General features: G+C 41.0%; 9 protein-coding genes across 9 annotated transcripts; 5 read left to right on the forward strand and 4 right to left on the reverse strand.

The window, feature by feature from the left end:
• Nucleotides 1-482: 482 nt before the first annotated feature.
• SS1G_01051 (hypothetical protein) lies at nt 483-2,140 on the reverse strand (the record flags this gene model as incomplete). Its single annotated transcript, XM_001598911.1, has 2 exons — nt 483-1,521; nt 1,575-2,140. 2 exons carry the CDS (start codon nt 2,138-2,140, stop codon nt 483-485), a joined length of 1,605 nt encoding a protein of 534 aa, XP_001598961.1.
• Nucleotides 2,141-3,390: 1,250 nt separating this feature from the next.
• SS1G_01052 (hypothetical protein) lies at nt 3,391-4,483 on the forward strand (the record flags this gene model as incomplete). The annotated part of the gene is made up of 3 exons (XM_001598912.1): nt 3,391-3,533; nt 3,683-3,746; nt 3,797-4,483. The coding sequence occupies 3 exons, from the start codon at nt 3,391-3,393 to the stop codon at nt 4,481-4,483; spliced, it is 894 nt and encodes a 297-aa protein (XP_001598962.1).
• A 616-nt stretch (nt 4,484-5,099) lies between these two features.
• Nucleotides 5,100-7,370, forward strand: SS1G_01053 (hypothetical protein; the record flags this gene model as incomplete). The annotated part of the gene is made up of 7 exons (XM_001598913.1): nt 5,100-5,153; nt 5,221-5,266; nt 5,320-5,469; nt 5,520-5,693; nt 5,740-6,188; nt 6,444-6,722; nt 6,786-7,370. The coding sequence occupies 7 exons, from the start codon at nt 5,100-5,102 to the stop codon at nt 7,368-7,370; spliced, it is 1,737 nt and encodes a 578-aa protein (XP_001598963.1).
• Nucleotides 7,371-11,327: 3,957 nt separating this feature from the next.
• SS1G_01054 (hypothetical protein) lies at nt 11,328-12,727 on the reverse strand (the record flags this gene model as incomplete). The annotated part of the gene is made up of 5 exons (XM_001598914.1): nt 11,328-11,385; nt 11,502-11,709; nt 11,820-12,261; nt 12,346-12,440; nt 12,496-12,727. 5 exons carry the CDS (start codon nt 12,725-12,727, stop codon nt 11,328-11,330), a joined length of 1,035 nt encoding a protein of 344 aa, XP_001598964.1.
• A 591-nt stretch (nt 12,728-13,318) lies between these two features.
• Nucleotides 13,319-15,262, forward strand: SS1G_01055 (hypothetical protein; the record flags this gene model as incomplete). The annotated part of the gene is made up of 6 exons (XM_001598915.1): nt 13,319-13,543; nt 13,596-13,691; nt 13,753-13,870; nt 13,937-14,229; nt 14,427-14,829; nt 14,901-15,262. The coding sequence occupies 6 exons, from the start codon at nt 13,319-13,321 to the stop codon at nt 15,260-15,262; spliced, it is 1,497 nt and encodes a 498-aa protein (XP_001598965.1).
• An 846-nt stretch (nt 15,263-16,108) lies between these two features.
• On the forward strand, nt 16,109-17,673 carry SS1G_01056 (hypothetical protein; the record flags this gene model as incomplete). Its single annotated transcript, XM_001598916.1, has 5 exons — nt 16,109-16,591; nt 16,647-16,724; nt 16,780-17,265; nt 17,318-17,435; nt 17,486-17,673. 5 exons carry the CDS (start codon nt 16,109-16,111, stop codon nt 17,671-17,673), a joined length of 1,353 nt encoding a protein of 450 aa, XP_001598966.1.
• Nucleotides 17,674-20,699: 3,026 nt separating this feature from the next.
• Nucleotides 20,700-21,092, reverse strand: SS1G_01057 (predicted protein; the record flags this gene model as incomplete). The annotated part of the gene is made up of 1 exon (XM_001598917.1): nt 20,700-21,092. The coding sequence occupies one exon, from the start codon at nt 21,090-21,092 to the stop codon at nt 20,700-20,702; it is 393 nt and encodes a 130-aa protein (XP_001598967.1).
• Nucleotides 21,093-22,858: 1,766 nt separating this feature from the next.
• Nucleotides 22,859-23,187, reverse strand: SS1G_01058 (predicted protein; the record flags this gene model as incomplete). The annotated part of the gene is made up of 2 exons (XM_001598918.1): nt 22,859-22,868; nt 23,045-23,187. 2 exons carry the CDS (start codon nt 23,185-23,187, stop codon nt 22,859-22,861), a joined length of 153 nt encoding a protein of 50 aa, XP_001598968.1.
• A 761-nt stretch (nt 23,188-23,948) lies between these two features.
• SS1G_01059 (predicted protein) lies at nt 23,949-24,758 on the forward strand (the record flags this gene model as incomplete). Its single annotated transcript, XM_001598919.1, has 1 exon — nt 23,949-24,758. The coding sequence occupies one exon, from the start codon at nt 23,949-23,951 to the stop codon at nt 24,756-24,758; it is 810 nt and encodes a 269-aa protein (XP_001598969.1).
• Between the last annotated feature and the right edge of the window lie 499 nt (nt 24,759-25,257).

Consider the following 25,257-nt stretch of genomic DNA (forward strand, 5'->3'; position numbering starts at 1 on the left):
TTGTACAGTAGGGTTTGAGATGAAAGTGTAAAAGGTATGGAAATACATGTAAATTACACAACCTACCTACTCATTCCACTTCAATACCCCAAACACGGTCGTCACCAGTCAACTTATTCACTATTCAAGACTCGAATACTCACGAATCTTTTCATATGCATAATTTCACATAATATCCCAAACGCGAATGATAAGTACGTGATGAGTGGCCCGAGAAAAAAAAGCCCATCAATTCTCCATTAAAAGATCGATATCCAGAACGCCAGTGCCCGCGCCATCTAGATGCAAACCGTAAACCCTAATTTTAAGCCTTAAGCCATAGCTACGCTATGCGGCTAGTTAATACCTAATGCCTATAGGTATACCCCATACCGAGTACCGCAAGGTACTTCCCAAAATGTATGTAGACAATGCAATCAATCCTATGTAGAGAACCACCTATTCAACCAAACCCCCCGACCCACCAGTCCGCTCAAGGACGTCTAATCATCGAATTTATCGCTATCCGAATCATGATCACTCAAATCTATTTCTCTTTTTCGCCTCTCCTCTTGCATCTCTCTAAAAGTACTATAACTCAACAACAAAAATGCCACAATAATCAACAAACCACCTGCAATAGCCGCCGGACTCAATGGTATACCTGTGAAAGCCCAATCGACTATCGCAACGAGGAAAATAGTTAAAAGTGCTGCGACACTACTTAAAACAGGACTTGTAAGGCTGATTAGAACCAAGAAACTTCCAGAGAAAATAGCATTTGCTAGGACGGAAATGGCCAACATCCAAGCTGCCTCTCCGTGCGGAAGTTCAAATGTTTCGAGACCGGTAAGATGGAGGATGGGTAGAGGAATCCAGAGGACCAATAGAGTAAAAGATCCGATGAGAGATCCGAATGTATTGGCGAAAATCATGCCTCGACCGGGGCTTGTTCCTTCAGGTGGGCATGCCAATTTTTTATATAAGACTTCGTAAAATCCATAAAGAACACTACCAATTCCAATGACGAGATTTCCCAGAACTCTATTTGATGCCTCATCATCTTCATCACCTGGTTTTCCACCAACCGAACCACCGGATTTCCCTCCATGTTTCGTTGGTGTAGAATCTCCATATGCGACAACCAAAACTCCGATAATAGCAACCATAACTGCAAAAGATTTATCCCATCGAAGAGGTTCTTTCAAAAGGGGTACGCTGAAAGCATATGCGAAGAATGCCGAACAATTGTAAATAGCCGTGAGATCGGATGGTGATGTTAAATTAACCGCCACGTACCAAGATCCACCAGCAACTGTAAGTGCGCATGTAACGAATGCAGTCTTTTTGAGCATATATGGAATTGGGGATCGTTGCCCTCGTGGGATGTCTAATTCTCCACTCTCCACCATTTGTGCGGTTGTGCGAACAAGATAAATGTGTCTTCTCCAGAAGGTTTTCCATGGCATCTTCCATTTTTGTAATCGTAATATTAAAAGTTGAGTAGGCCATAATAATGACCATGATCCATGAGTAAAATATCTGGAATTGAAATGTTAGCTTGTAGTGTTGTTGGGGTGGATTTCCCTACGTACAACATGCAGTATGCTTTATTCCACCCCAATTGATGTTGTATATACACGGCAGTTTCTGTTTGTATGACGAAACTAATCAAACTCAATCCCAAAAAGAAGGCGGCGTATGTGTATTTCTTTTTGGTGGCCAATTTTGCTTGAGTGTCTGGACTTCGACTTCGCATTGTAGATCGTCTCGAGAATGTAGGACATTCTGGGGGATCCGGAGAGGCATTGTATCCTGTCCTCCCTCTCTCAGGATCATCACTCTTGTGTAGTAATGGTTGATGTGAACGGCCATCTGCAGAGCGATGCAATGGAGGTCTTCGTCCTTCCATATCGTCGTCAAAATCGGAATCAGAATTGTAATCTCCTTGTTCTTCGGTCAATGGACTGGCTGGTGAAACTTCTCCTTGTTGAGTATTATGTGCGAAGCCGCGAGTCCGAACGCTAGGACTGTGAGAGGATATCACCCTTAAAGAATGACCTGATACAGGATTCGAGGTCTTCCACGAGTCGCTATTGAGTCCCGGTATTGGATGTAATTCCTGTGTATTTGAAGATGTCTGGTGACTCCTATGAGACATGCATGCGATTTGGGTGGGTGAATTGATAGTTTAAGTAAAGAGAAGGTGGGTTGCTATCGGAATAAACAATTTATTAGATTTCGAAGTGAGATGATGAACCTCGAATCAGGGCTGACTTTGTGGATTCGGTGGCTGCGCTTTCGAGGTGTAATGTGCGAATTAATCTTTTTACAGATGATTTTCCTTTCGATGCTAGGTAGACAGGTAATGGTTTGCATGAAAGTTGGTTGTACAGAGGAAAAAGGGCCAATCAATTAATTTGTCGTCATCCTTGGCTGTAGTGAAGCCCCTGGTAATTCGTAGTGTATGGAGTAAAGTGTAGAAGTGGATGTGGAAGTGGATGTGGATACGGATTAATGAACCGGAGGAGACCCTGAATCAGAATCTGATAAATTCCTTTCCTTCCCCCACGAGAACGAATCAAAAGACCCAAAGTAATCAAATCTGCTGGATGATAATGTGGTGTTCGTTACCAAAAGATCTCAAATCTAGGATGGGTGTATATCTATCTTTGGGGTCTTGGTAGGGTGGGCAGGGTGGTGGTAGGTTGGTAGGGATGCCGTAGGTGCTCATTGACGTCGTGTCTAGAGAGGGAAAGGGTGGTTACTCAAATTCAATTTGTAAGGAGTTGATTAATAAGAGATATTTCTTAGGTGTTGGAGATGTAAGACTGTTGGGTTGTAGGTGATGTTGTCGGGTGCTTGGAAGACTTTCAATACTATCCTATCTTACATTTCTCTACTAATAGATGTCAAAGTCCATCCCGATGTTCCAGACTTGCACACAAAGGCTGAAGCAGAAAGAAGAAGGCATGAACGGCGACTTGCTAGGTAAGATGTGTAAGATCTTACATATCTTACCTACTTAGCTATGGGTAGTAGGCCATTCATCCAAGAAGTTTTCCGAGTTCATCCAAAACTCCTTTAATGATATTGCATGCATCGTAGCAGCGTCTTGATTCGACAAAACACGCCCACCAACGACCTTACGTAGTAGGTATTTATCAAACACATCAACCTAGCTATAGGTTCTCTGTACATTTCTTTTGAAGGTGGGGGTTGATTGATGCGGGGTTCACTTCAGCAACATGGCGTCACTACTGTACATCAGAAAGGAATGCTTATGTTTGTACCTACTACAAACTCATATCATAATTCTATTTACAACTCCATTTCACTTCAAACATCCAAGAACAAACATACTATCATAAATATCAATTATATTGTCAAGTTTATACATTCATATTCAAAATGCCTCTCATAACAACCAGTCCCAAATCCCGAATCATACTCGGTCTCATGAACTTCGGACCTGACCCCTCCACCGGCGCACGTATAACCTCATTAGATGAATACAACACCCTTCTTGACCATTTTCAAGCCGCTGGGTTACAGTGAAGTAGATACGGCACGTACATATATTGGGAGGAAAACAAGAAGCTTTCACAAGGGACGCCAAATGGCGAGAGAGGGGTTTGACATTGGCCACGAAAGTTTATCCACTCCAGGCAGGATGGCACACAGAAGCAGAGTTGACGAGTAGATTTGAGACGAGTTTGAAGGAGTTAGGGACCAATTGTGTGGATATATTTTACTTGCATGCTGCTGTTTGTTCTTCTCAACCGTTCGAAATATGAGGGAGTTTTAACAGTGATAGGATCGCGCAACACCATTCACAGATACATTGGCAGTTCTCGATAAGCTTCACAAACAGGGCAAATTCGTCCGCCTGGGTCTTTCCAACTTCACAGCTTTTGAAGTCTCGGAAATAGTCATGCATTGCAAATACAACAATTGGGTGCGTCCGACGGTCTACCAAGGAATGTACAACGCCATAACTCGTTCTCTCGCCTCAGAACTCATCCCCTGCTGCAAACGCTACGGGATTTCCGTCGTCATATACAACCCTATTGCAGGAGGTCTTTTTTCAGGCGCCTATAAATCTTCAGAGATCCCGACCAGTGGACGCTACAGCGATGCCGTGGGAAAATTGGGCGAAATGTACAGAAAACGCTATTGGAAAGAATCGAACTTCTCCGCATTAAAAATGATCGAACCCGTTGTCCAAAAGCACAATTTGACAATGGTAGAGACAGCACTACGGTGGTGCATACATCACAGCGCACTTAACGTATTGGATGGCGATGATGGGATTATTATGGGCGCAAGTAGTGTTGAGCAATTAGATTCGAACTTGAAGGACTGTGAGAAGGGACCCTTGCCTGAAGAGGTGTTGAAGGTTTTGGATGAGGCGTGGATGGTTTGTAAGGCGGATACACCGGATTATTGGCATTTAGATTTGAAGTATAGTTATGATACTAGAAAGGCTCTTTTTGGTGTATAGATGAAGGGAGTAGATGAGTAGATTGCTTTATTAGACTAGAGAATACTAGATTATATTCAACAGGTATTTAGATCAAAGTAAGGTGGTTTTCGACCCTTTATATACTCACTCGTTGAAACTTCAAATTTTTTTAAGGTATGGATCCCTTTAAAACATCAACGCTGTTGACCTCTTGAATCTATAGACTCTATTTCATACTGTGACACTTGACTGAAAAGTGTAATCCGACAGAAATATCATCCATCATGATCAGCTTCAGAATCGGAAGTGAACAGCCAGCAGCGAGCCGTCGCTTAGATAATAGTTCTACTCGGTTATACTTCGGTTTAGAACAAACGCGTTTTGCGTCATTTAGAACATCGTCGCGTCTTCCCACAATCAATTTCTCTGACAAGTGTAGGATCACAACCACTTCTCGCGGATGAATATCAAACAATAAAATCAATTGCAATTTTTGACCAAGCAAAACTTCTGAGGTATCATTTCCATTACACTGCATAACTGTATACTCCCTTACCGAGGTATTGGACAACTTATTCCACCTTTAAATCTCAGAGTTACTATCCATACACCCACAAACCCCTCCATTCGACAGGGTCCGCCTCCGGATGCAAATATGGTCAATACCGCTAAATCTGGACCGGGGATCTATTCTGCTACCTATAGCAATGTGTGTATACCTATCTGATACAATATCTTCTATCCGCTTCATTTGCTGTTGCTGATTTAAGCATTAGGTTCCTGTGTACGAATATTTGTTCGGAGAGGCTCTCAAGGAACATGGTAAGCAGAATGATACTCCTAACTTCCAAGCAGCATAGCTAATTTTGACACAGTAATGAGAAGGCGACATGATGATTGGATTAATGCGACACATATATTAAAAGCTGCTGGATTCGATAAACCTGCTAGGACGAGGATCCTTGAAAGAGAGGTCCAAAAGGAAGAACATGAAAAGATTCAAGGTGGATATGGAAAATATCAAGGTTCGCATACACTGTGGATATAGGAGGGTTACAGGATTAACCGGTCATAGGTACTTGGGTTCCTCTCGAGAAAGGTCAAGCTTTGGCGCAAAGAAACAATATTTATGAAAAGCTTCGTGCGATTTTCGAATACACACCTGGTGAACTTAGTCCCCCGCCAGCACCTAAGCATGCTACGAATAAGCCAAAGGTCAAGAAACCAGCAGTACCAAAATGGGGAGCGAGTGAGTTTCTTACTTTCCTCCTAGGTAGATAGTACTAACAGAATAGAACCGGTGCCAATTCAACAAGCTGTGATTGCCCGGCAAGTCGAGGAGAATTACGATAATATAAGCACTCAATTAAATGATGATGAAAGTGTGGCAGATGATGTTACAGTTGCTTCCGCTTCATATATGGCCGAAGATGATCGATTCGATATGCCTCAACCACCTACCGGACATCGAAAGCGGAAAAGAGATCGTGAGAGGGATGAATTTCAACAAGATGATCCCGTTGATCTTCGTGCACAAGCGCATCTTATGTGGGCCGATGAACTTTTGGATTACTTCATGGCACCTCCTACCGATGCGAATTTAATGGATAGGAGACCAGAACCGCCCATAAATTTCGAACCCGACTTCATTATTGATACAGATGGCCATACCGGTTTACATTGGGCTGCATCAATAGGTGATCTTGATATATTGAAACAACTCAAGAGATTCGGTGCAAATCTTGTTTGTCGAAACAATCGTCAAGAAACTCCACTTATGCGATCAGTCCTCTTTACAAATTCATATGACAAGCAAAACTTTCCTCTCATTGTTAAAGAATTGATCAATACTGCTCATGAAATTGATTCATGTGGAGCTACAGTTCTTCATCATGCAGCGGCGACAACTAACATGAAACAAAAGTTTAGATGCGCTCAATATTATCTTGATGTTCTGCTTGAAAAGCTTATCGAAATATTTCATCCTGACGAGGTTCAGAGATTGTTGGATGCCCGAGATATTAATGGAAATACTGCAATCCATATTGCCGCGAAGAACAAAGCTAGGAAATGTGTACGAGCTTTGATGGGTCGCGGTGCTTCTACAGATATTTTAAATGATATGGGTGAAACGGCTGAGGAAATAATTCAAGATCTGAACGCTTCTCGCAGATCCGAGAGATATCAACAAGCTGCTTCCTCTTCACCTTTTGCTCCGGATTCGGCTCGTCACGTATCTCATTACGATGCTTCTTGGAACAGGAAGATCCCAAGAGGCGTAGCGCATAATTCTGAGGCTGCAATGACTTTGAAGAACAATGCTGAACCAATCTTTTGAGAGATACATGCGTTGGCTTGTAGCTTCGATGAGGAATTGGCGGAGAAGGAAAATGCAGAGGCAGATAGTAAGAGGATTTTAGAGGGGGTGAGGATGGAGTTGGCGGGAGTCAGAGAACAGGCTAGACACTTAGCAGGGGAAGAAGAAGGCGAGGAAAATGCCATTGCAGCAAAAGCCCATCTCGTGGGTTTGCAAGAAAGAGTCCAAAGTTTGGTAGAGAGGCAACAACAACTTCTGTTGCTCTCTCGTACACAACATGAAGGGTCAAAGATAAATGGTCATGGAGGTGGCCAAGTTAATGGAACAGGGGATTTGGAGGATGGAGACAATGATAGAATATTAGCGGCGCAACAATTACATGAAGAAATCCAAAGGAGAAAGGCATTAGTGGGGGAATATATTGGAGCGCTTGGGGTTGCTGGTGGTGGTGATGAGGGAGAATTATATAAGAGGGTTATTGTAAGGGATTTGGGAGTGGATGAAGGAGAAGGGGGATTAAGTGATGAGGGATTGGATGCATTAATAGCGAATTTGGAGGAGGAAAGAGGAGGTGTGGGGTTAGAAAGGGAAGTTGGTGATGAGTTATAGGGTTTGGATGTGGATGTGGATGTGGATGTGGGGCTACACACTTTTCATCGTTTGGAATGGTGAGAAGATTTATATATGGGGGATTTGTGGCGTTTAGGTGAAGGGCTAGAGGAGGAAAATTAAATGGAATGGCATTAATGGAATGTTTAGGGTACTACTATTGACATTTCGGGCATTGCGATGGATGGATGCATGGATGGATGCATGGATTAAGGGAAGTTCAGGTGTTTTATCTACCAACCGTTGTACTAAGTAGATATTGGTATAGGAAGCGGAGTGCGTGCGTATATAAAATGAATTATTAGAGTTATTAATGTATCCATTCAAAAAAAGATATTGTGTTACGTTGTAACATTATAAACTATTATCATGTGTTATAGGATCACATGGATAGTCTTGTGAGGGAGCGAGGGAGCGAAGGAGCGAGATTCGAATCTCGCTCCCCAGCTCCATCGCTCCAATGTTGGAATACGAAGGTCTATATAATCAAGATGGATTCCCTTTGTATAGAGCTTCGTGCTCAAAATCAAGATCAATCATTTAGTATACTCTACTATTAGTTACGAATTGCATTATTGTCATTACTTTAAGTCCCTGCTTGACGCCTAGTTATAAACCACCTCGAGAGCCTAGAGCACTTCCACGTGATTTAGACGGCAAACCTCGTAACAATCAGATTGAATTGATTGATTCTCTAGCTAAGCAGTTAAGCTGCGAGTATATATTCAACAAATGAAGGAATAGGGTTAGGTATTCGGCCTTCGGAATTAAAGTGCTTTGAAATCAAAATATTGAAAGCAAACTGTCACGAATCGCGACAATTATAACACAATAAAGACAAGTACGGAGGTTTAGGCTGTGGTTTACCGCGGTTCCCTTATCGATAAGGAATCCTAGGACAAACCAATTAGGCAACCGTGATGGCTTAGGACAAGTGTCCTAGGACATTATTCGTTCTAGGATAAACGTCCTAGGATAATATTTGTCCCAGGACAATTATCCTAGGAGCTATATTATCCCGGGGGACGAATTGTCCCAGGATTAGTGACCTGAGGCCAATAGGAGATCACGTGACGTGATGGCTCTGCTAGCCAGCTAGCATAGCTAGCATCTAGGGAAACGACGAGTATATAGTTGGAATAGTTTCATAGTTTAAGAGCTTCGTGCTCAACTTATTTATCAATTAGTTTACCTACATTCTACTTGATCTAGTAACGAATTCACTTTCAAGTGAATACCAGTGATAAAGCCTTAACCCATAACTACCAACCGACGAACCTTAGGCAGCCGCTGCCTTTAGTACAGTATCGTTACAACTTCATTATCGAGCAAGAAAATTTCTCTTGAAACTTTGAGATTTGTTTTTATTTCTCTCATGTTAGCTTTTTCAGCTCGAATCTATGCTAGGCAATGATTACATTTTCAGGAGAGTTTTAGTTATATGAATTTTTATACCAATGCTTGGAATTGTTCTAGAAAAGGAAGTAATAATCCGATGCAGGTGAATAAAAAATTGTATACCACAACCTTAGATGCACTCAGTATGATCCACTCGTCTCGGCTATAAGTAAACCTTCGTATCTATACTTCGTAATTAAGGATATCTGATATGTAATCATGCATTTCACTTAGGATGTGTGATTTGACTTGAAAAGTTGATTCATAAACTGTGTTTAATTTGAGCCCCTTTCACATAGAACAAAATAGCGTGATATGGAAAATCTCAAAATCGAGTAATTGGGTAATTTTTGGCTGTGAGAAGAAAGCTACGACGATAATAAATTACAGTTATCAAATAAGGTAATTGGTAGAAAAGAAAATTCATGATGCTAAGTTGGTGAGCTGTTAGATGTGGTGATAATCTAACAGCGGTCCGCTTTTTGACTATGGATCGTAATGGTGTATATATATATATATATAGAAAAATTTAGGTCGATGCAAGATGATATAAGATTAGGCTAAAGGTCTTAACATAATAGCAAGCTCACGCAAAAATACTATATTTATAAATCCAGCGAAGCTCGGCAGGAGCTCTCCCTGGAGATGGGGGTGTAGGTGCGTCATCGCCCTATTCTTCCCTTTCCCGACCATATTGCTAGTATCCTCTAAGGTATAAAAGGATCTTTCACAATAAAATATCGACTCTTAAGATTGAAAGACAAAGAAGCTAGACCAAGCAAGAAGTGGAAGACTAGTCTCTAATATTATGACCCTCTAACACAAAGTACAGACAAAATCCTGCATGTGAGGGCCCCTATTGTTTGAGGCTGAAAAGATAATGAACAAAGAGATTATCTATCGGTTATATATACAGTTGAATTGGTAATAGTGAGTGAAAAATGGTAATAACTCCTGATTATTGTCATCCCAGGTAGATCACAAGAAGAGAAAAGTAAGTTCAGGGAACAATGCAAGGCCATAGCATTACGCAAAGAACTTTAGTACTACCTCCTCATATTTATCGTCCTTGATCTTTGTGTATTGCACTCGCAAGGAAGAAATATACAGAAATAACACTTGAATGTAAAATATAGCTTATCTCCATTTCCCGATTAGTATGAAAAGTAGTCTAGATTCGCTTTAGTACTCTTTGATGATTTTTCTTACCTTATTTGCGCTACACTTTCCTAAGTTTTTCCCTTTGAAGAAGTATAAATAACCTACAACACTCAGAATCAAATTCCTCAGACCTCAAAAAATGCTTGGGTCTGCGATGCAGGTGGGGAAGATGGAAAGTAATTTGTAGGTCAACACTTGACAACTTTCCAAAGTTGGTTTCTTCTCACACAGCAAAAGAGACGTCTAGATTCCAGGTAGGAAATATGTTTGAGCTGATATGGCTGTGAAAGTGATAAGATGGCAATGAAAAGTACCAGGGATAATGAGAAGTCTAGCGAAATAATGAAAAAGAGTTCACATATAAAGAAACACGTAAAAGAATCGAGCCTACAAGGTTATACATCAATAAACCATTCACTTTTTGGGTTTTTTTAATTAGTAAGAAAACTAATACCCTAAATATATATTTGATAATTATTTAATTAAATTATTTCTAGAAATAGGTTTTCCATTCAAGATAAACAAAAATTAGATAAAAAGTGGATTTCATTTTTAGAAGTCAAAAACTAAAAGAAGGATTTGCTCTGCAGCTCTCCAAAATTGCACAATAAGACACAAAAAACCTGCCAGAAGAAAAACACATAAATATCACATCCTCTAGAACTTAAAAGGCAACAGTTATTCCATCTTGCATATACCATCAAAGAAATATACTCTCTAGAGTGTGAAAAAGAAAATTAAAAAAATACCTTATGTGAACGTTCGAGGGTAGGTCAGGTCTAATTTTCATAGTAGCAGCTTAACCTTACCTAGGATTCGCAAGATGTAAGCGCAATAGGTTCAGACTTTCATAAATGGAGCGTTAATGGTTCTGGGCTGAGTTTCTTTTTTTTTTTTTACTACGAGGTAAAGACAGATATGAAATCGACGATAGGTAAGTAGATAGTGTGTATGAGTTAGAATTGATAATATTATGAGAAAGGAGACGACTAGTAGCAGGAATTGAATGTTTAGCTAACATTGAAAAAATTTGGTTTGCATGCCTTCAGATAATAAAATTATAATACCTACGCAAACATACAAAAATAAAAACGGAATGAAATGAGAACCCATACGTGCTGGGGCCTTCTCGTGCTTAAAGTTTGGGAAAGAAAGGAACGTGGAGTGGACAGTAGTGTATATATAGTATTTTATTTCGCTAATGAGACTAGTATGACGACACCCAATGGCTAGTGAATTGATCTCACGACTAGGGGTACCGACGATAAGATCGATATGTAAATGCCATAAGTCTATTTTCCATGAAACTTTTCAAATCACATCTTTCGTTCCCATTTCTAGTCTTCCTTTCAATGCCGAATTCCGGGTCGATTTCTATTTTTTTTTTTTTTTTTTTTTTTACAAATATGGCTTCTCCCCAAGACTACAAACCCTATCACCTGCTCTCGCCTCCGCACTAAAACAGAAATGATTAGTTCTCATCTATCACACAACTTTTTCCCGTCATTTTACCACTCTCGATCCTCTACCTTTCAATCTCCGCATACACTATAAAGAAAAGGTCAAACTCACTAATCATAAGTAGCACAATGCCAATTACTCCTATTATCCCAAATCGCCACATCATTCTTACTCCACTTCCATCTAACTTGGGCATCATGATTTAAAGGCACCAAATTCTTTAACCATGGAAGTAAAAGATCCGATTCATCTTTCGTGAGGGGATGAAGACGCTTTGTGAAACCTTGATTTACGAAGAGGGTTTTTTTGCCGGTTACGGCTGTTGGATATTAGTAATGGACGGAATAGGCCAGAGGGGTGGAGTGGTAATCGAGAAATGAAAAGTGAATGAGGAAAGGATAGAGAAAACAGAAGCATGTTGTAACATACGATTTGTCCTAACAACTGGATGAATGGCGCTTAACTCCTTCCCAATATTCAGAGGACTTCCCCTCATATCTTCTCTAATATCCTGTCCTAACCTCCTCGCTTCATCATGGAAGAAGTTCGCATCATGCGTTGCCGTCAATCCCTCTAGTACCTCTTTCATCTTCGGACTCAAGCGCTCATAAATTTCATTTCCAGATGCCCAAAGCGTATCACCGCCTGTTTCTGGCAAGGTATGGATTTTCAACATGGCATAGTCGGAAGGTACTCGTTCGAATGTAATGTCGGCGTGCCAGCCGGTACTGGCAAATCGAGATACGTCAGAGAGTTGGTGGGTTAAACCACCTCCTTTAGCTTGTTTGGCAGAAGAGATGACGGATATTTGGTCGCCTAGTTCGGAGGATTGTTCCGTAAGGGGATGGATGTGGAGGGTAGAGGATTCAGGCTAGGGAAACGTTAGATGATGCTAGAAATGGATCTGAAGAGGTATGGATAAACGGGGTGTAGAATCGTAGAGTGAGGAACCTACAGAACCAGCTGCTTTAGAAATTCGTTCAATGACAGCTTTCATTTGCTCAGGAGTAATATCTTGATTTCGAAAGAAAACCACACCACGATCGGAGACTAATCCCTCTCATCAATATTGCTTTCCATAACTAAGAATATATGTCAAACATACTTGTTAAAGCGAGATCATTGAACAATCCTTCAGGAGTAGTCGGTGCAAGAAAGTCCTTCAATTGGATCTTCTCATCAAATGCTCTTCCAATTACTGGTGTAAGATCCGAATGTTCGTATTGATCCAATAATCCATTGTTTACTAAAGGTTTGGTACATCTTGTACGAGCTATCTCATCTTCATTCTCCAGAACTGATTGAGCTTTAACATTGATGAAGTCGGCGGAAGGCATAATGTCAACGCTGTTCAGAAAAAGCAAGGAAATATATATACACAACCAAAAATCAATGAAGCCAGGAAAAGAGTAAATAAAAAGAAGAAAACATGCGAGAGCTCGCAATAGTAAACTTTATCTGTCTATCAAAAAGTTCCCGAGGTACGGATAAATTCAAATGCCATCACATCATAGGTAAGGTACCTTTCTGTTGGTCAGAACCCCGCAATGCACAACACCCTGGTCAATATCCTAATTGCGTGATATGTCACCATCGAATTGTAACCAAAAATAAGGGAAAATCAAGGAGAAATCACGGATATGACATTTATATCTGGAAGGTGCTTCCGCTATGAAAAACGATCTGTTGATTGACTATCAATGTGTTGTTGGAAGATTTGTAAATTTTGTATGTAACATGGGAATGGGTTTGGCTTGGCTTGTCCCGATGCTATCGAGGTGGATATGTCTCAATACTTAAGATGGCCGGCGGACACTGCTTCTTATTTTATTCCATTCTTGTTGGCTGAATTGATTTTGTCAATATAATTAGGCCTTTGAGACGGACCTTTGAGACACTTGCTCAATTGATTTTTACCAATTGGCAATATGGAGGATTTCAAAGATAATACATCGAAAAAGGTCGTCTCGGATACTGCATCACATATCTCGGTGGCTCATGTAGGTCGTGAGAATTTGGCCGATGCACTTCCACCTCATGAATCCTATGAAGGAAGTCATCGATATGATCCAGCTGCCACATGGACGGAAGCAGAGGAGAGAAGAGTCGTTCGAAAGACTGACCTTTATCTTTTGCTGTGGATTTGCGTCATGGTAAGAGTTCTCCCTTCCTGGTCGATGGCTTGATGATTGACTCGGAATATAGTTCTTCGGATTGCAACTTGACAGAGGAAATCTATCCAATGCTACGGCGGATAATCTTCTGAAGGATCTAAAGCTTACTACCGACGACTATAACAATGTAAGGTTTCAATCTTATCCGACATAAATGTTGGGTGGTTTTCGTACTTACAGTTTGATAGGGTACTACAATTCAATTGTTGTGCTTTCTGGTATCAGAATTTCCTGTTCAGTTCTTGACCAAGCGTTATGGATTCAAATATATTCTTCCAATCATGATGATGCTTTGGGGTACCGTCTGTAAGTGAAGTGGAGCAAAAGAAACCATGATTGGAGAGAATAGCCACACTGATACTTTCACATTAGCATGGACTCAAGCCTGGATGCATGATCGCACATCCTTCTATATCACACGTGCCCTCATTGGACTTTGTGAAGGTGGTTTCATTCCTGGTACCATCCTCTTTGCGACATACTTCTACAAGTCAAAGGAACTATCCGTTCGTCTTGCTTGTTTTTGGTCCACACTCAATATTGCCCGAGTGATTTCGGCGCTACTTGCCGCTGGAATCCTGACAATGAGAGGAGTGGGTGGTAAACCAGGGTGGTTTTATTTGTTCCTGATTGAGGGACTTTTCACATTTTTGATTGGTGTTATTGTAAGCTTCATTCCGTGTTCCCCAGTTTCCCTGTGCTGGGTTAATCTAAAATGCAGAGTATTTTGTATCTCCCTCAATCACCGACGAACACTTCCAGCGTTTTATGCCGCAAGTCGTGGTATACAGAGCGAGAGGAAATAATTATGGTGAATGTAAGTCATAAACTCCAGCAAAACCCTTCGACACTAACAAAATAGCGAATCCTACGTGACGATCCAGCCAAAGGGCTTACAGCATTGCAAGAACCAGCCACATTCAAAGATATTCGCGAAGCATGGAGTGACTCTTCCATGTGGGGCCTGTACTTCATTGGTTTGGTAGCATACATTCCAGCGACACCTGTTCAATCTTATATTACGCTCACTTTGAGACGTTTGGGATATACTACCTTCGACTCCAACATGTTGACCATTCCATCTGCTGCCTTACAAGTAATCACTATGCTTGTGCTTGCATATAGTAGTGATTTCTTTGATGAACGTACATTTCATTGTATCTTCGGAGAGTTCTGGATACTGCCGCTACTTACGGCACTCTTGACAATTCCTGACGGTGGGAGGGACTGGAGTAGATGGTCTTTGGTGACATTAATTTCTGGATGTAAGTGCTTGAACGAGATTCCCATGTCCTATGTCTCAAGTTCCAAGTTTTAAGTACTGACTTCAACCCAGATCCTTACTTCCATCCCATCGTTTCTGCTTGGATTTCAGAAAACACGTTCGACGTGAAGAAGCGCGCAATTACAGCGGCGACTTACAACGTTATTGTTCAAGTTGGATCATTGATCGGTTCTCAAATCTACCGTTCATATGATGCTCCATACTACAAACAAGGAAATAAGGTCCTGATTTCCATTTGCGCATTGGCGTTAGTGACATTTGTGACACAAAGACAGTACTTGATAGTGTTGAACAAGAGAAAGGAGAGGATTTGGGATCAAATGACAGCTGAAGAAAAGGCTGGATATCAGAACGACAGTGAAGCAAGAGAGAAAGATGGTAACAAAAGACTTGACTTTAGGTTCAAGTATTAATCTTGGAGTTAAGAAAGAGAGGGATGAACTGATGAGATGGATGGGATGAATTAAAATGTAGTGTAATAAAGTATACTAGGTATATATATATCTCTATGAAGTACTAGCAAATTCGTGGTAATCTTACAAAAGTGAAATTCCTGACATGTCGCAAATATGGTTCAATTACCTAAGACAGGTACGAGTATTTCATAACCTTCATAACTTTCATAAACTATCCACTTTTGGTAAATGTTAAGATAACCTTAATTGTTATCACACCAATCAAAAAAGCCATCATAATTTATCTGATCTCTGGAAAGCGGTGTCAAACTTTCACCAGATTTGGACCAGATCGGGTTACTCTCACTTCTCAATTCGAATGTCTGACCAATGAAATCATCTTATGAGTTAAAAAATGTGGCTTGGCGATTAGATCCCTTGACACAATTTATAGTGTCCCTCACCAATGTGTGGTGCTTCAGCCTTCAGCAAGCCATGACAATCACGACAGCCACCATGAAAATCATGAAAATGTACTCGAGTACAATGTACGAGATACCTGATACCTGATACCTGATACCTCATCACTCATCACTCATCGCTCATCAGTGCTCACCCATCCATATCCATATCCATATACCCCGAGTATACTGAACTCTCTGCAAAGGGAAAAATGAGAATTCGATAAGACTTACCCATCTGCCTGCAAAATCTCCCTTCAGTCTTCTATTCCTAGACTCTCTCACGCTACTTTTCTTGTCCTACGCGATAAGGTACACCAAGTCTCGTGGATTGAAAACTTTTGATAAATGTAATTGAAACTAGAATAGTACGAGAGATATCTGGGCTTACACTCAATCGCAGATGGCATCTCCTACCAATACCAACAATGCCAATGGTAATGATCTCGACACAATGATCTCTTCGCCTGCAGCGTTATCCCCTAAACCTACAGCCCTTGCATCTCCTCTTCCAAATATTACTCCTATCATGTCCTATGATAGCCTCGAAACTGCATACAATGCCGATCCATATTCACTCCTCAACTCCAAAAAGGAAGATGTTAGCATTGCCACGCTTCGCACACAACATCCAGACCAAAAACGAACACGAAATGTCAAAAAGATCAAGAGTTTTTATAATAGACAGAATGCTTTGATCGATGCATATCTAGCGAGTAATAATGAAGAAGCTGCAGAGGTTGAAGATGGAATTCAAAATGGTGGAAAGATCAGATTCGCTATCTATGCTAGTTCTACCGTCAACTTTTGCTTGTTCATCATACAAGTCTTTGCTGCCGTCTCAACTGGAAGTTTGGCACTGTTCGCTACTGCTGCGGATGCTTTTGTAAGTTTCTAACTTGGGAACGGAGCCAATGGTTGGAGACTAATTCCATGATTAGATGGATTTGGTCAGTTCTATAGTGATGTTGATCACTTCGCGGATAGCCGCCAAACCCAACATTACAAAGTTCCCGGTTGTGAGTAACGTCTTTTAGTAGTAAAAGAAGTATTCTCATCTCACACTTTTCTTAGGGTCGCAAAAGAGTCGAAACTGTGGGAATCATCCTCTTCTGCGCCCTCATGACTACAGTCTCCGTCGAATTGATTATCGAATCGGCTCGAAGCTTAGCAGATGGTCCAAAGGGGAACGAAACTCTCAAAACTATTCCTCTAGTCTGCGTGGGTGTTGCTATCTTTTCCAAGGCTGTCTTATTCGTATACTGCTTTACCCTACGTCGTTATCCAACTTGCGCAATCTTCATGTTGGATCATCGGAATGATATCGTGGTTAACAGTTTTGGCTTGATTATGTCCACTGTGGGTACTAAGTATGCGAAAGTTTGGTTCTTGGATCCAGCTGGTGCTATCGCTATTGCATTCTTGATCTTGTTTTCATGGGCATCAACTGCATTCGAACACATGTGGCTTTTAGTTGGCAAAAGTGCCCCACAAGAATTTTTGAACAAGCTTGTGTATGTTGCGGTTACACATGATCATAGAATCCTGAAGATTGATACTGTAAGGAAGGACTTCCTTTCCGCTACTCAACTATTGCTAACCCCTGATATAGGCGAGAGCATATTCTGCTGGTGAGAAATACTATGTCGAAGTCGATATTATCATGGGGCAAGAAGAAACATTGAAAGTCACGCATGATGTTTCCCAAACTCTACAAAGAAAGCTTGAGGGTAGGTCTACTGTGCCACGATAGTACGTGAAGGGCCGCTAACAGAAATAGGTTTGGCGGATGTCGAAAGAGCCTTTGTGCATGTCGATTATGATGATTTACATGATATATTTGAGGAACATAAGCCACTTTATGAAATCCAAGGACCTAAAGTTCCAATATACGAGCGTGTGAGAGAAAGGTTCAAGAGACAACCCTTTGGAAGAGAAGGGGGTGATGTCGCTATCCCGACATCTTGAGCATGTCGAACAAGAGAAAATTTCAAGGATAATTGGGGATTGACCTGATAGTTGGAGCCCCGCTTGAATTCTAGCCACAACATGGTGCTGGAGGTTAGACTTGGCATTCTGATAGGGGGAAAAAGGATCTTTTCCCGCTTGAGCATCTCACATTTGAGTGAAAATCGTTTACCCGCAAATCATTGCGGGCCAAAGTTTTATTTGAAAGCATTTCCGAAATCTAGATGACACCGCACCTCTGTCAGAATGTTACCAGTATCATCATTGGAAGAAATTTGCTTTGTACTGCGCGTCGTTCTCAGCCTCATCCCGAGGGGCTGGAGAGGGTCCGAGGAAGCTCGCGCGAATTAGACGATGCATTGTGGCCGTGCAAGAGGTTCACTTACACCTAGGTTCATTGGGCCATTGCAGAAACCACATTTTATTTGCTGTGTGGATTGAATGGTGGAGCTCGTGGACGGACAGAGGGGCTGGGATGATTGAGTGAGAAACAGAAGATATGAAGATTTACTGCTTTCGAGTTGAAAATTTACATGCGCCTTGGTCCGAGAATATTTACTTGATGAAAAGATGGAAGGGATAGTTCAAGGTGGATGTTTCTGAATTGGAATAAGATTTTGTTTCTATCTATATATTGTGGAGCTGTCTTGATTGAAGATTGAACTATTTTGCGATTTTAATAGATGCATAGATACCTTGGAATTTTACTGCCAAGCATACGACGAGCAATAAGAAGACTCAAAAAGGCTTTCGTCAAGACTTTTATTCATGGCTTTAACTAGATGAAATGCGAAATGTGAGATGTGAGATGTAAATGGCTGCGGTCAAGTCGATGGAAAGATGGTTTGAGACGTGGATGATAGGCGGTCGCGGCTTGTTGAATATGTATCGGCAAGGGCAGGGGCAAGATCGATGAATCTTGATGTTAAACTACACACCGTAGCATTTATGGTATGCACGTGTTAACTCTTAATCGTGAACTTTTGCACCTCTAAGCTGACTAGTTGGATGTGGTAGAGGACGAGGGAGTAACGAAGGAGATAGTGAGTGAGGAGTAATAGTATGCGCATTCTAGAATCTCAAACTCACCGCTTCTCTCCCGTCTGTTATCTTTGTTCCTCATCAAGGAATAGTATAAACAGTATTATGCACTTCAAAATTGTGCAGTATAGTAGGGCTTGTAGTATAGGTCTTATACGCACGCAATGTTTCGAAGGGGGAAGTGTCTGTTGAGTAGGCGATTTGAGGAGAGATGGGGAGAGATTGTTTGTTTGGCTTTGTTTGGGGAAGGGCTTGAGAGGATTCTGTTGTGTTGTTGTGAGGGAGATTTGTGGGGATGGTGAGTTGATGGATGGGGTTGGTGGTGATGGTGATGATGGGGAGGGATGATTTTATTGTTATTGTTGTTCTTGTTGTTGTTACTGTTTCTGCTCCTATTGGATATTTCGAAACCTATTGCATGTTCTCGGTAATGAAAGTTGAGAGGTACCCACCTAGTAGGTTAAGCCGCACTGTAACGCTGCTGGATATCAAGTGAGATTCTGCAGTAATTATTTTCATAATTAGAAGGGTTCTTGAAGGTCCTCTGCTATGTTGATATTCTTTCTTTAACTGTGCTTTGGTAAATTTCGCATTGTATAGATGTTTTAAGAAAGTGGTTGATGAGAGGAAAAAGCTTTTTATATAAAATAGTGAATGTACCAAAGCCTTCCTTGTTCGCTTTTACTTTTTTTCCCTTCATCGCGTGTAGGGGTTGTAAATTTATCCTCGTTAAGATTTCTGTGTGGACTGGGAGATATTGAAAGCATAGCAGATATGTTGAGATAGATGTTTAGACATACTATACCCTGAATATTGATAAACACATAATGTACTATTTAAGGAATGTACGAATCGTTAAATTCAAGTTTCATCACGGAATCAGCAGGACACAATGGAGATTCGAGGTGGAACTCCGCGTCTATCGGATTTTGCGAAGTCATAATAGCTGCTTGGTTATATAGACCATTATTACCCATCTTCTCTTCTTTTTACCACTGAAAGATTTTCTCCTTACTACTCCTGTCGCATTATAGTTCTGACTGTCGCTGTAATCATACTTCATGCGTTTCTGCTTGCGGCTCTCAATATCAAATCGGGGTACAGTCTATTGCTGCCCTTATGAGGAGTCGAGATGATTCGCAGTTCAGACACAGAAACTTCGAAGTTTTATATTACGTATTTAGTTTTCAAAACAAGAAGAGTATATAAGAGTAGTGTGAGTTGAGAACTTATCGTACTGCATATCGTTAGTTACTGTCCAGATTTCCTACAGTACTTGTAAGTCTTACCTTCTCCGTAAGGTTTAAGTACACCGGAAAAGGGTTAAAAATCTAAAGTCCTTTGACGCCAAGTATTTATACAAAGCTGACTATTCATCCAGTAAAGAACCCGCGCTTGTTAAAAGTGGAGTCTGTTTGAATTTTGTAGGTAGGTGCCTAGTACATGAAAATTCCATATTATACCAATCCTGTTCCTCTAGTATATTCAGAAATAGGTGGGAGTACTAGTGCTCTAATGTGCGTGCATAGGGCTCAATTCTATCCCAGAACATCATTATGGACTGAGGTAATTGCTGTTGGGCAGCATATATATCACATTGTGTTTGTGTTTTTCGCTACAGTTGGATATATCGCTTGTCGTTGTGACCGCGAATTTTTGCATTGCTATTGATTTCGAATCATTGTGAAGGTACTCACTCACAAGGGGAGTTGGGAAGGAACGGGAAGGGAAGAGCGGGAATAAATTTGTTCGTATGAGTTGGAAGTGGAAATAAAACTAATGAGGAAATGTGATCATGGGACCAAGAACCTAGTTTTCGCGTTCAAATAGTCGTGTGGCTTACTGGTGAAGCAGATATGCAGAAACGTGGACGTATTAATGAACAATAGTCAGTTTGGGAGATATGTGCGCCACCTCAAGCTTAGCATCCATCCATGAAATAAAAAAATCTATGATGGCTCATTCTCCGCTCTCTATATGCACTCTCAATCTCTACAGGCACAATCCTCCTTCTCCCAACCCCTTCTCCACCCCTTCCACAAGTTAGGACATCTCCAAGCAATCTTCTGTTTTGAACACCCCAACAAGATTCCCCACAGCCTCTCAACCGTATAACCCAAATGCGGCTTTTCCAAACTGTCCTTTTCACCAAACATTTCTGCATCTTTTCCTTCGGGTCCTAATTTCAATCTATCATGAGCCCAGCCTCTACTTAATGATTCATCTGACAACGCATCATTGAGAGTCTCCCAAATATCCTTTTTGATTCCTCGAATGCGCGCCGCTGAAGCAATGAAATTATTTCCATGTGTTATAATTGCTTTCTTGCATCGATAAGACGCTTGACCTTTTTCCACCGGACGAGATGCAGACCACATGCTCGGGATTAGTCTGAATGTATCATTCCATCCACTTTTATCAAAGCATCCATAACAATCACACGTTTCCAGTTCCCCCAGATTCAAGAAACCGGTTAAAGTATCCGAGTTTTCCGCTGCAGGTGGTAGTTGCGCAGGATTATAGTAATCAAATAACCGACGACCGATGAGATCAAAATTATCGATGGTATATGAAGAAGTAGTGAGAAAAAGAGTCTGCGTAGGTAGATCATCCCAATTCTTCAATATATGATGAAGAAAAATTCCAGATACACCTCCAATATTAGGAAGAGGATATATATTCCCGAAAACTACTTCTGTTCGGATTTTCTTCACAATGTCTGTTGACGGATCTTTTGTATAGATTACAACATCTGGTTTGTGTGCCAAAACGGCAGGCTGTGATGTTAAAATTCCAGTTACGATCCATTTAATTGCAGGAATTGATTCGCCGGCTGAATGGGCGATGACGATTTGGAGACGATTTTTGGTTGCTGCTCTGTAAATTGTGTCTAGAGATGGAGATTCCGGACCTGTCCAGAATTTCTGATCGTGACGAATGGAGATTGTATCCATCCAGTAAAATATCCCTGCTGAACTCATGACGGTGAATATAAGCGTGGTAGTCCAAAGTAAAATCGGCTTATGCCATATTGGGTAAAGCCTTCGAGTTGGTATGCCAGATTTCCGCCTTATAATAGAGACGAAATTTATCGATTTAGGAAAATAGAGGCTTATTTCTTTCGGGCCAATACTAATAAGGTAAATGAGCATGAAGACAAAAACCTGGAACCAGTCCATCGCATTTTCTTCCTTAAGTGTACTCATGAGCATCAGACCTAGAGACAGGTGAAGTGTTGCATCGATTGCATCCGGGGCATTTTCGTCCGTGGATTCATAAGGTGACCTCGAACTGGTAGAAAGTGACAATGTGGATCGTAAAGGGGTATTCCAAAGAACATGAGTTAATGCTCCAGGGACCAGATTCTTCATAAAATTCGAGAAATCCCAAGTGCGAAGGATAGAGAATGCCGTTCCGAAGTCTTCATATTTGTACGCGGCATAGAGAGTGATGAGCAAACATGGAGGTAAACCGGCCCAAAGCATGAAATAGAGTGAGGCTCCGTAAGAAGGGTTTTTGGATGAAGGCACTTGATATCCGATCGCAGCCATCGTTCTAGCGAGACTAAGAAGAAAAATACCAAGTACGGTGAATGAAAGCGCCTCTGTGTTGAGTCGATAATCGTTATAGACAATTGTGGAAGTAAGGCAAAAGATGCCCAGGGCCCAGACAACAATGGCTTTGCCAAATCCTTTGTCTCGAGGAAGTAATCGTAAATCGTATGCTAGACTAAAAAGCAAAGCATCAAATGCATATGTAAGTATCTATTGAAGTGTCAGAAAGTGCAAAGTAAAAGATGAAGAGTCTGCATACTAATAGAGTAGAAAATACAGCTAAATTGTTGAAAAGCATGATCGCCTTCGCATTGTATATCAAAGCAATCATTGAAATGAGTACCGTGAGGCAATATCTAGTAATAACGGAAACGCCTTGTAAAAATGATGGACCTCGATTTGGATTCAAATCCGGAAAACTGGTGAAGTAGTCGACAAAACTTATCAGGACGGCAAAAATGATCAAGCCGAAATACGCAGTGATTTGCAATAAAACAAGAAAACATATTGCTAACCAGGAGTAAGATATGTGTTCGGAAGATGTAAATTTTCACCGGAATGAAAAGAGTGCCTGTTCATGGGGGAAAGACTTACGATATCCTAAAAAAACCGTGTCAGCTTGGGTTCAACCAGAACAGAAATGGAGCACAAAATCTTACTAAAATCAGTAGTCAAAAGTCTCCTCGCTGTGAGTATAGACCAAATACTGAACCCTATCCAAATCCTACGTTCTTGAATTCAGCTCTAGTCGATTGAGCCTCTAGGTTTATACATACCAAGGCTTTACGGTTCGCCATTTGCGTATCCATGGTCCATCCTCTTGGTTAACTGAAATTTTCCCTAATCCTTCTTCCTCATCTCTTCTCATAAGCTCATAGTCATCAATTTCATCCCTCTCATCAAGTTCCCTTTCATGCATGACTGCGAACTGCTACTACAACTCCCAATATTGGAGCATGTGGTACACATTGCACGAGACCTTTTTGTTATGTTGTTGTTGTTGTTGTTGTTGTTGTTGTTGATGTAAATAAACTTCAGTCCCACTATCTGGTGTGTGCATCCATCCCTAGTAAAAAGCGGCATTGAACAATGACCCGGTTTTACAGAACATGGTTGAATGGCCGGATGGCTAGATGGCCAGATGCTAGTTAGCTGATTGTCAGGTCGGTTGGCTAGATGTATAACAAAAAATAAGAATTGACAAGAATTAGTTTTCAATTATACAGACCAAGCATTCGGACTCTCGTCTCTATTTTTTTTTGATGTGGTTAATATAAATAGAAATGGCAAGGATTTTTACCCCTGAGACTTTGAGATGATGCCAAAATAAGCTGTATTTAATATCTGATGTAACAATTTTTCTTAATAATAAACTATGTCATCGACATATTAATCACCGAATTCTAGAATTTATAGAGTCTAGTCATATATATATGTATGGTATGCATGGATTTGAGATCAAGGTGAGAAATGATCGATCACGTGAGCTAAAAGAAAAATCAATTTTGGAGAGCAACCATATCTATCCATGGATCAACATCATCAACATCAACAAACAAATTCAACTTCTTTCACAAAATGTCTAGTATAAAAAATACACTTCCTCGAGCCATTCTAAAAAAAGATCCCTCCTCTATGATAAATTATATCCGAATCGGAGCTCAAAAAGCCCCTCGCACTATGGCAGCTTGGGCAATGCACTCCAAGAAAAGAAGTTCTCGATTGGTCTTAACGCTAGACTTGAGCACCGAAGCAACATTCATTCGTAACAATTTGAAGAGTAAATACCTTCATCCATGGGGAACTTTTCCTGATACACGATTCGACCTTATAGATCCACTACCTGAACGCAAGTTTTATTTGAAGATGTACAGAGACGCCATCAGTGATTTTTGTTCAAAAATCCCGTCTTCTGTTCCCATCGGTCCGTCACCGAACTATTTTGTGACAGAGACACATAGAGAAACTGGCCTTGTTGAAGAAGAGTACGGATACAGATTTTACATGGAGAAGAAGCCTAAACCGCCAACTACTGGTCACGCTTTAATTATGATGAGTTTACGAAAAGGATCGGTGGCACATAAACTTCGTGGTTACTTTTTGAAGGTATTCGGCAAATTTCCAAATGAAGAAGTGCGAACAGTCATGAAGAGCTTGGAAAAGGAAAGATTCAGACCTCAAATACCTTTGGGATTTTGTAAAGGTATGGGATCCAGACTTGCTGAAGAGTCGAAGAACGATATTGCACGTGATTTTGGGAGCACCAATGGTATTGATTTGGGGCATGCTGTAAGTTTGAGTATATGGCGCAGGGACTACGAAATGCCTATGAATAAAAGATGGGGTCTTCCAGAACTGGTGGATAGTGAGTGTCTATATTCGAGAGCTTTTAAAGAAACTGCAAAACAGCCTTCATTTGTTTCCATCGCTCCTGAAGAACCGTCTGTGAAAGAAGCACCTGAGGAAGTAGCGACGAGACCTGAATCATAGACTGAGCTCCCGTCCTCATAGGAGTAAGAAATATTGATTCAGAAGGTGTTTTACGGGTGGAAGGAAGACACCAAAAATTTGAAGAAAATCCTAGTTGGAGAGGGAAATGAGACACCAGAACTAAGACATTGAAGGAAAAGGCAGGTGATGATGGGTAGACCTGAACGAATCAAGCAGAACTTGACGATTGTAGTCTTTTAGAGACTGAAGGAGATAAGTTGTAGACTGATAACGCCGGTCGAAAATATTGATCTTGGCCTAGTCGTGGTTCACTTGAGTCCGAAAGCCCATTAAAGGACTCACTCAGTTATACTAAGAAGCTCGTCTCAAATCCGTCACGTAGGAATGCGCCAAAGTAGTGTATTGTCGGGCATGGTTGGAAGCATGGAAACGCAGAGAATGAGACAATTCCGCGGGAGAAGTGTTGTTTATGGGAGTAGTTTAATACGTTCAGCCAAGGATTGATACTCGTCATTAGTAGGAGGCTGGAAATCAGAAG

This window comes from Sclerotinia sclerotiorum, genomic scaffold (assembly GCF_000146945.2).
Source record: "Sclerotinia sclerotiorum 1980 UF-70 scaffold_1 genomic scaffold, whole genome shotgun sequence".
Classification (NCBI taxonomy): Eukaryota; Fungi; Ascomycota; class Leotiomycetes; order Helotiales; family Sclerotiniaceae; genus Sclerotinia; species Sclerotinia sclerotiorum.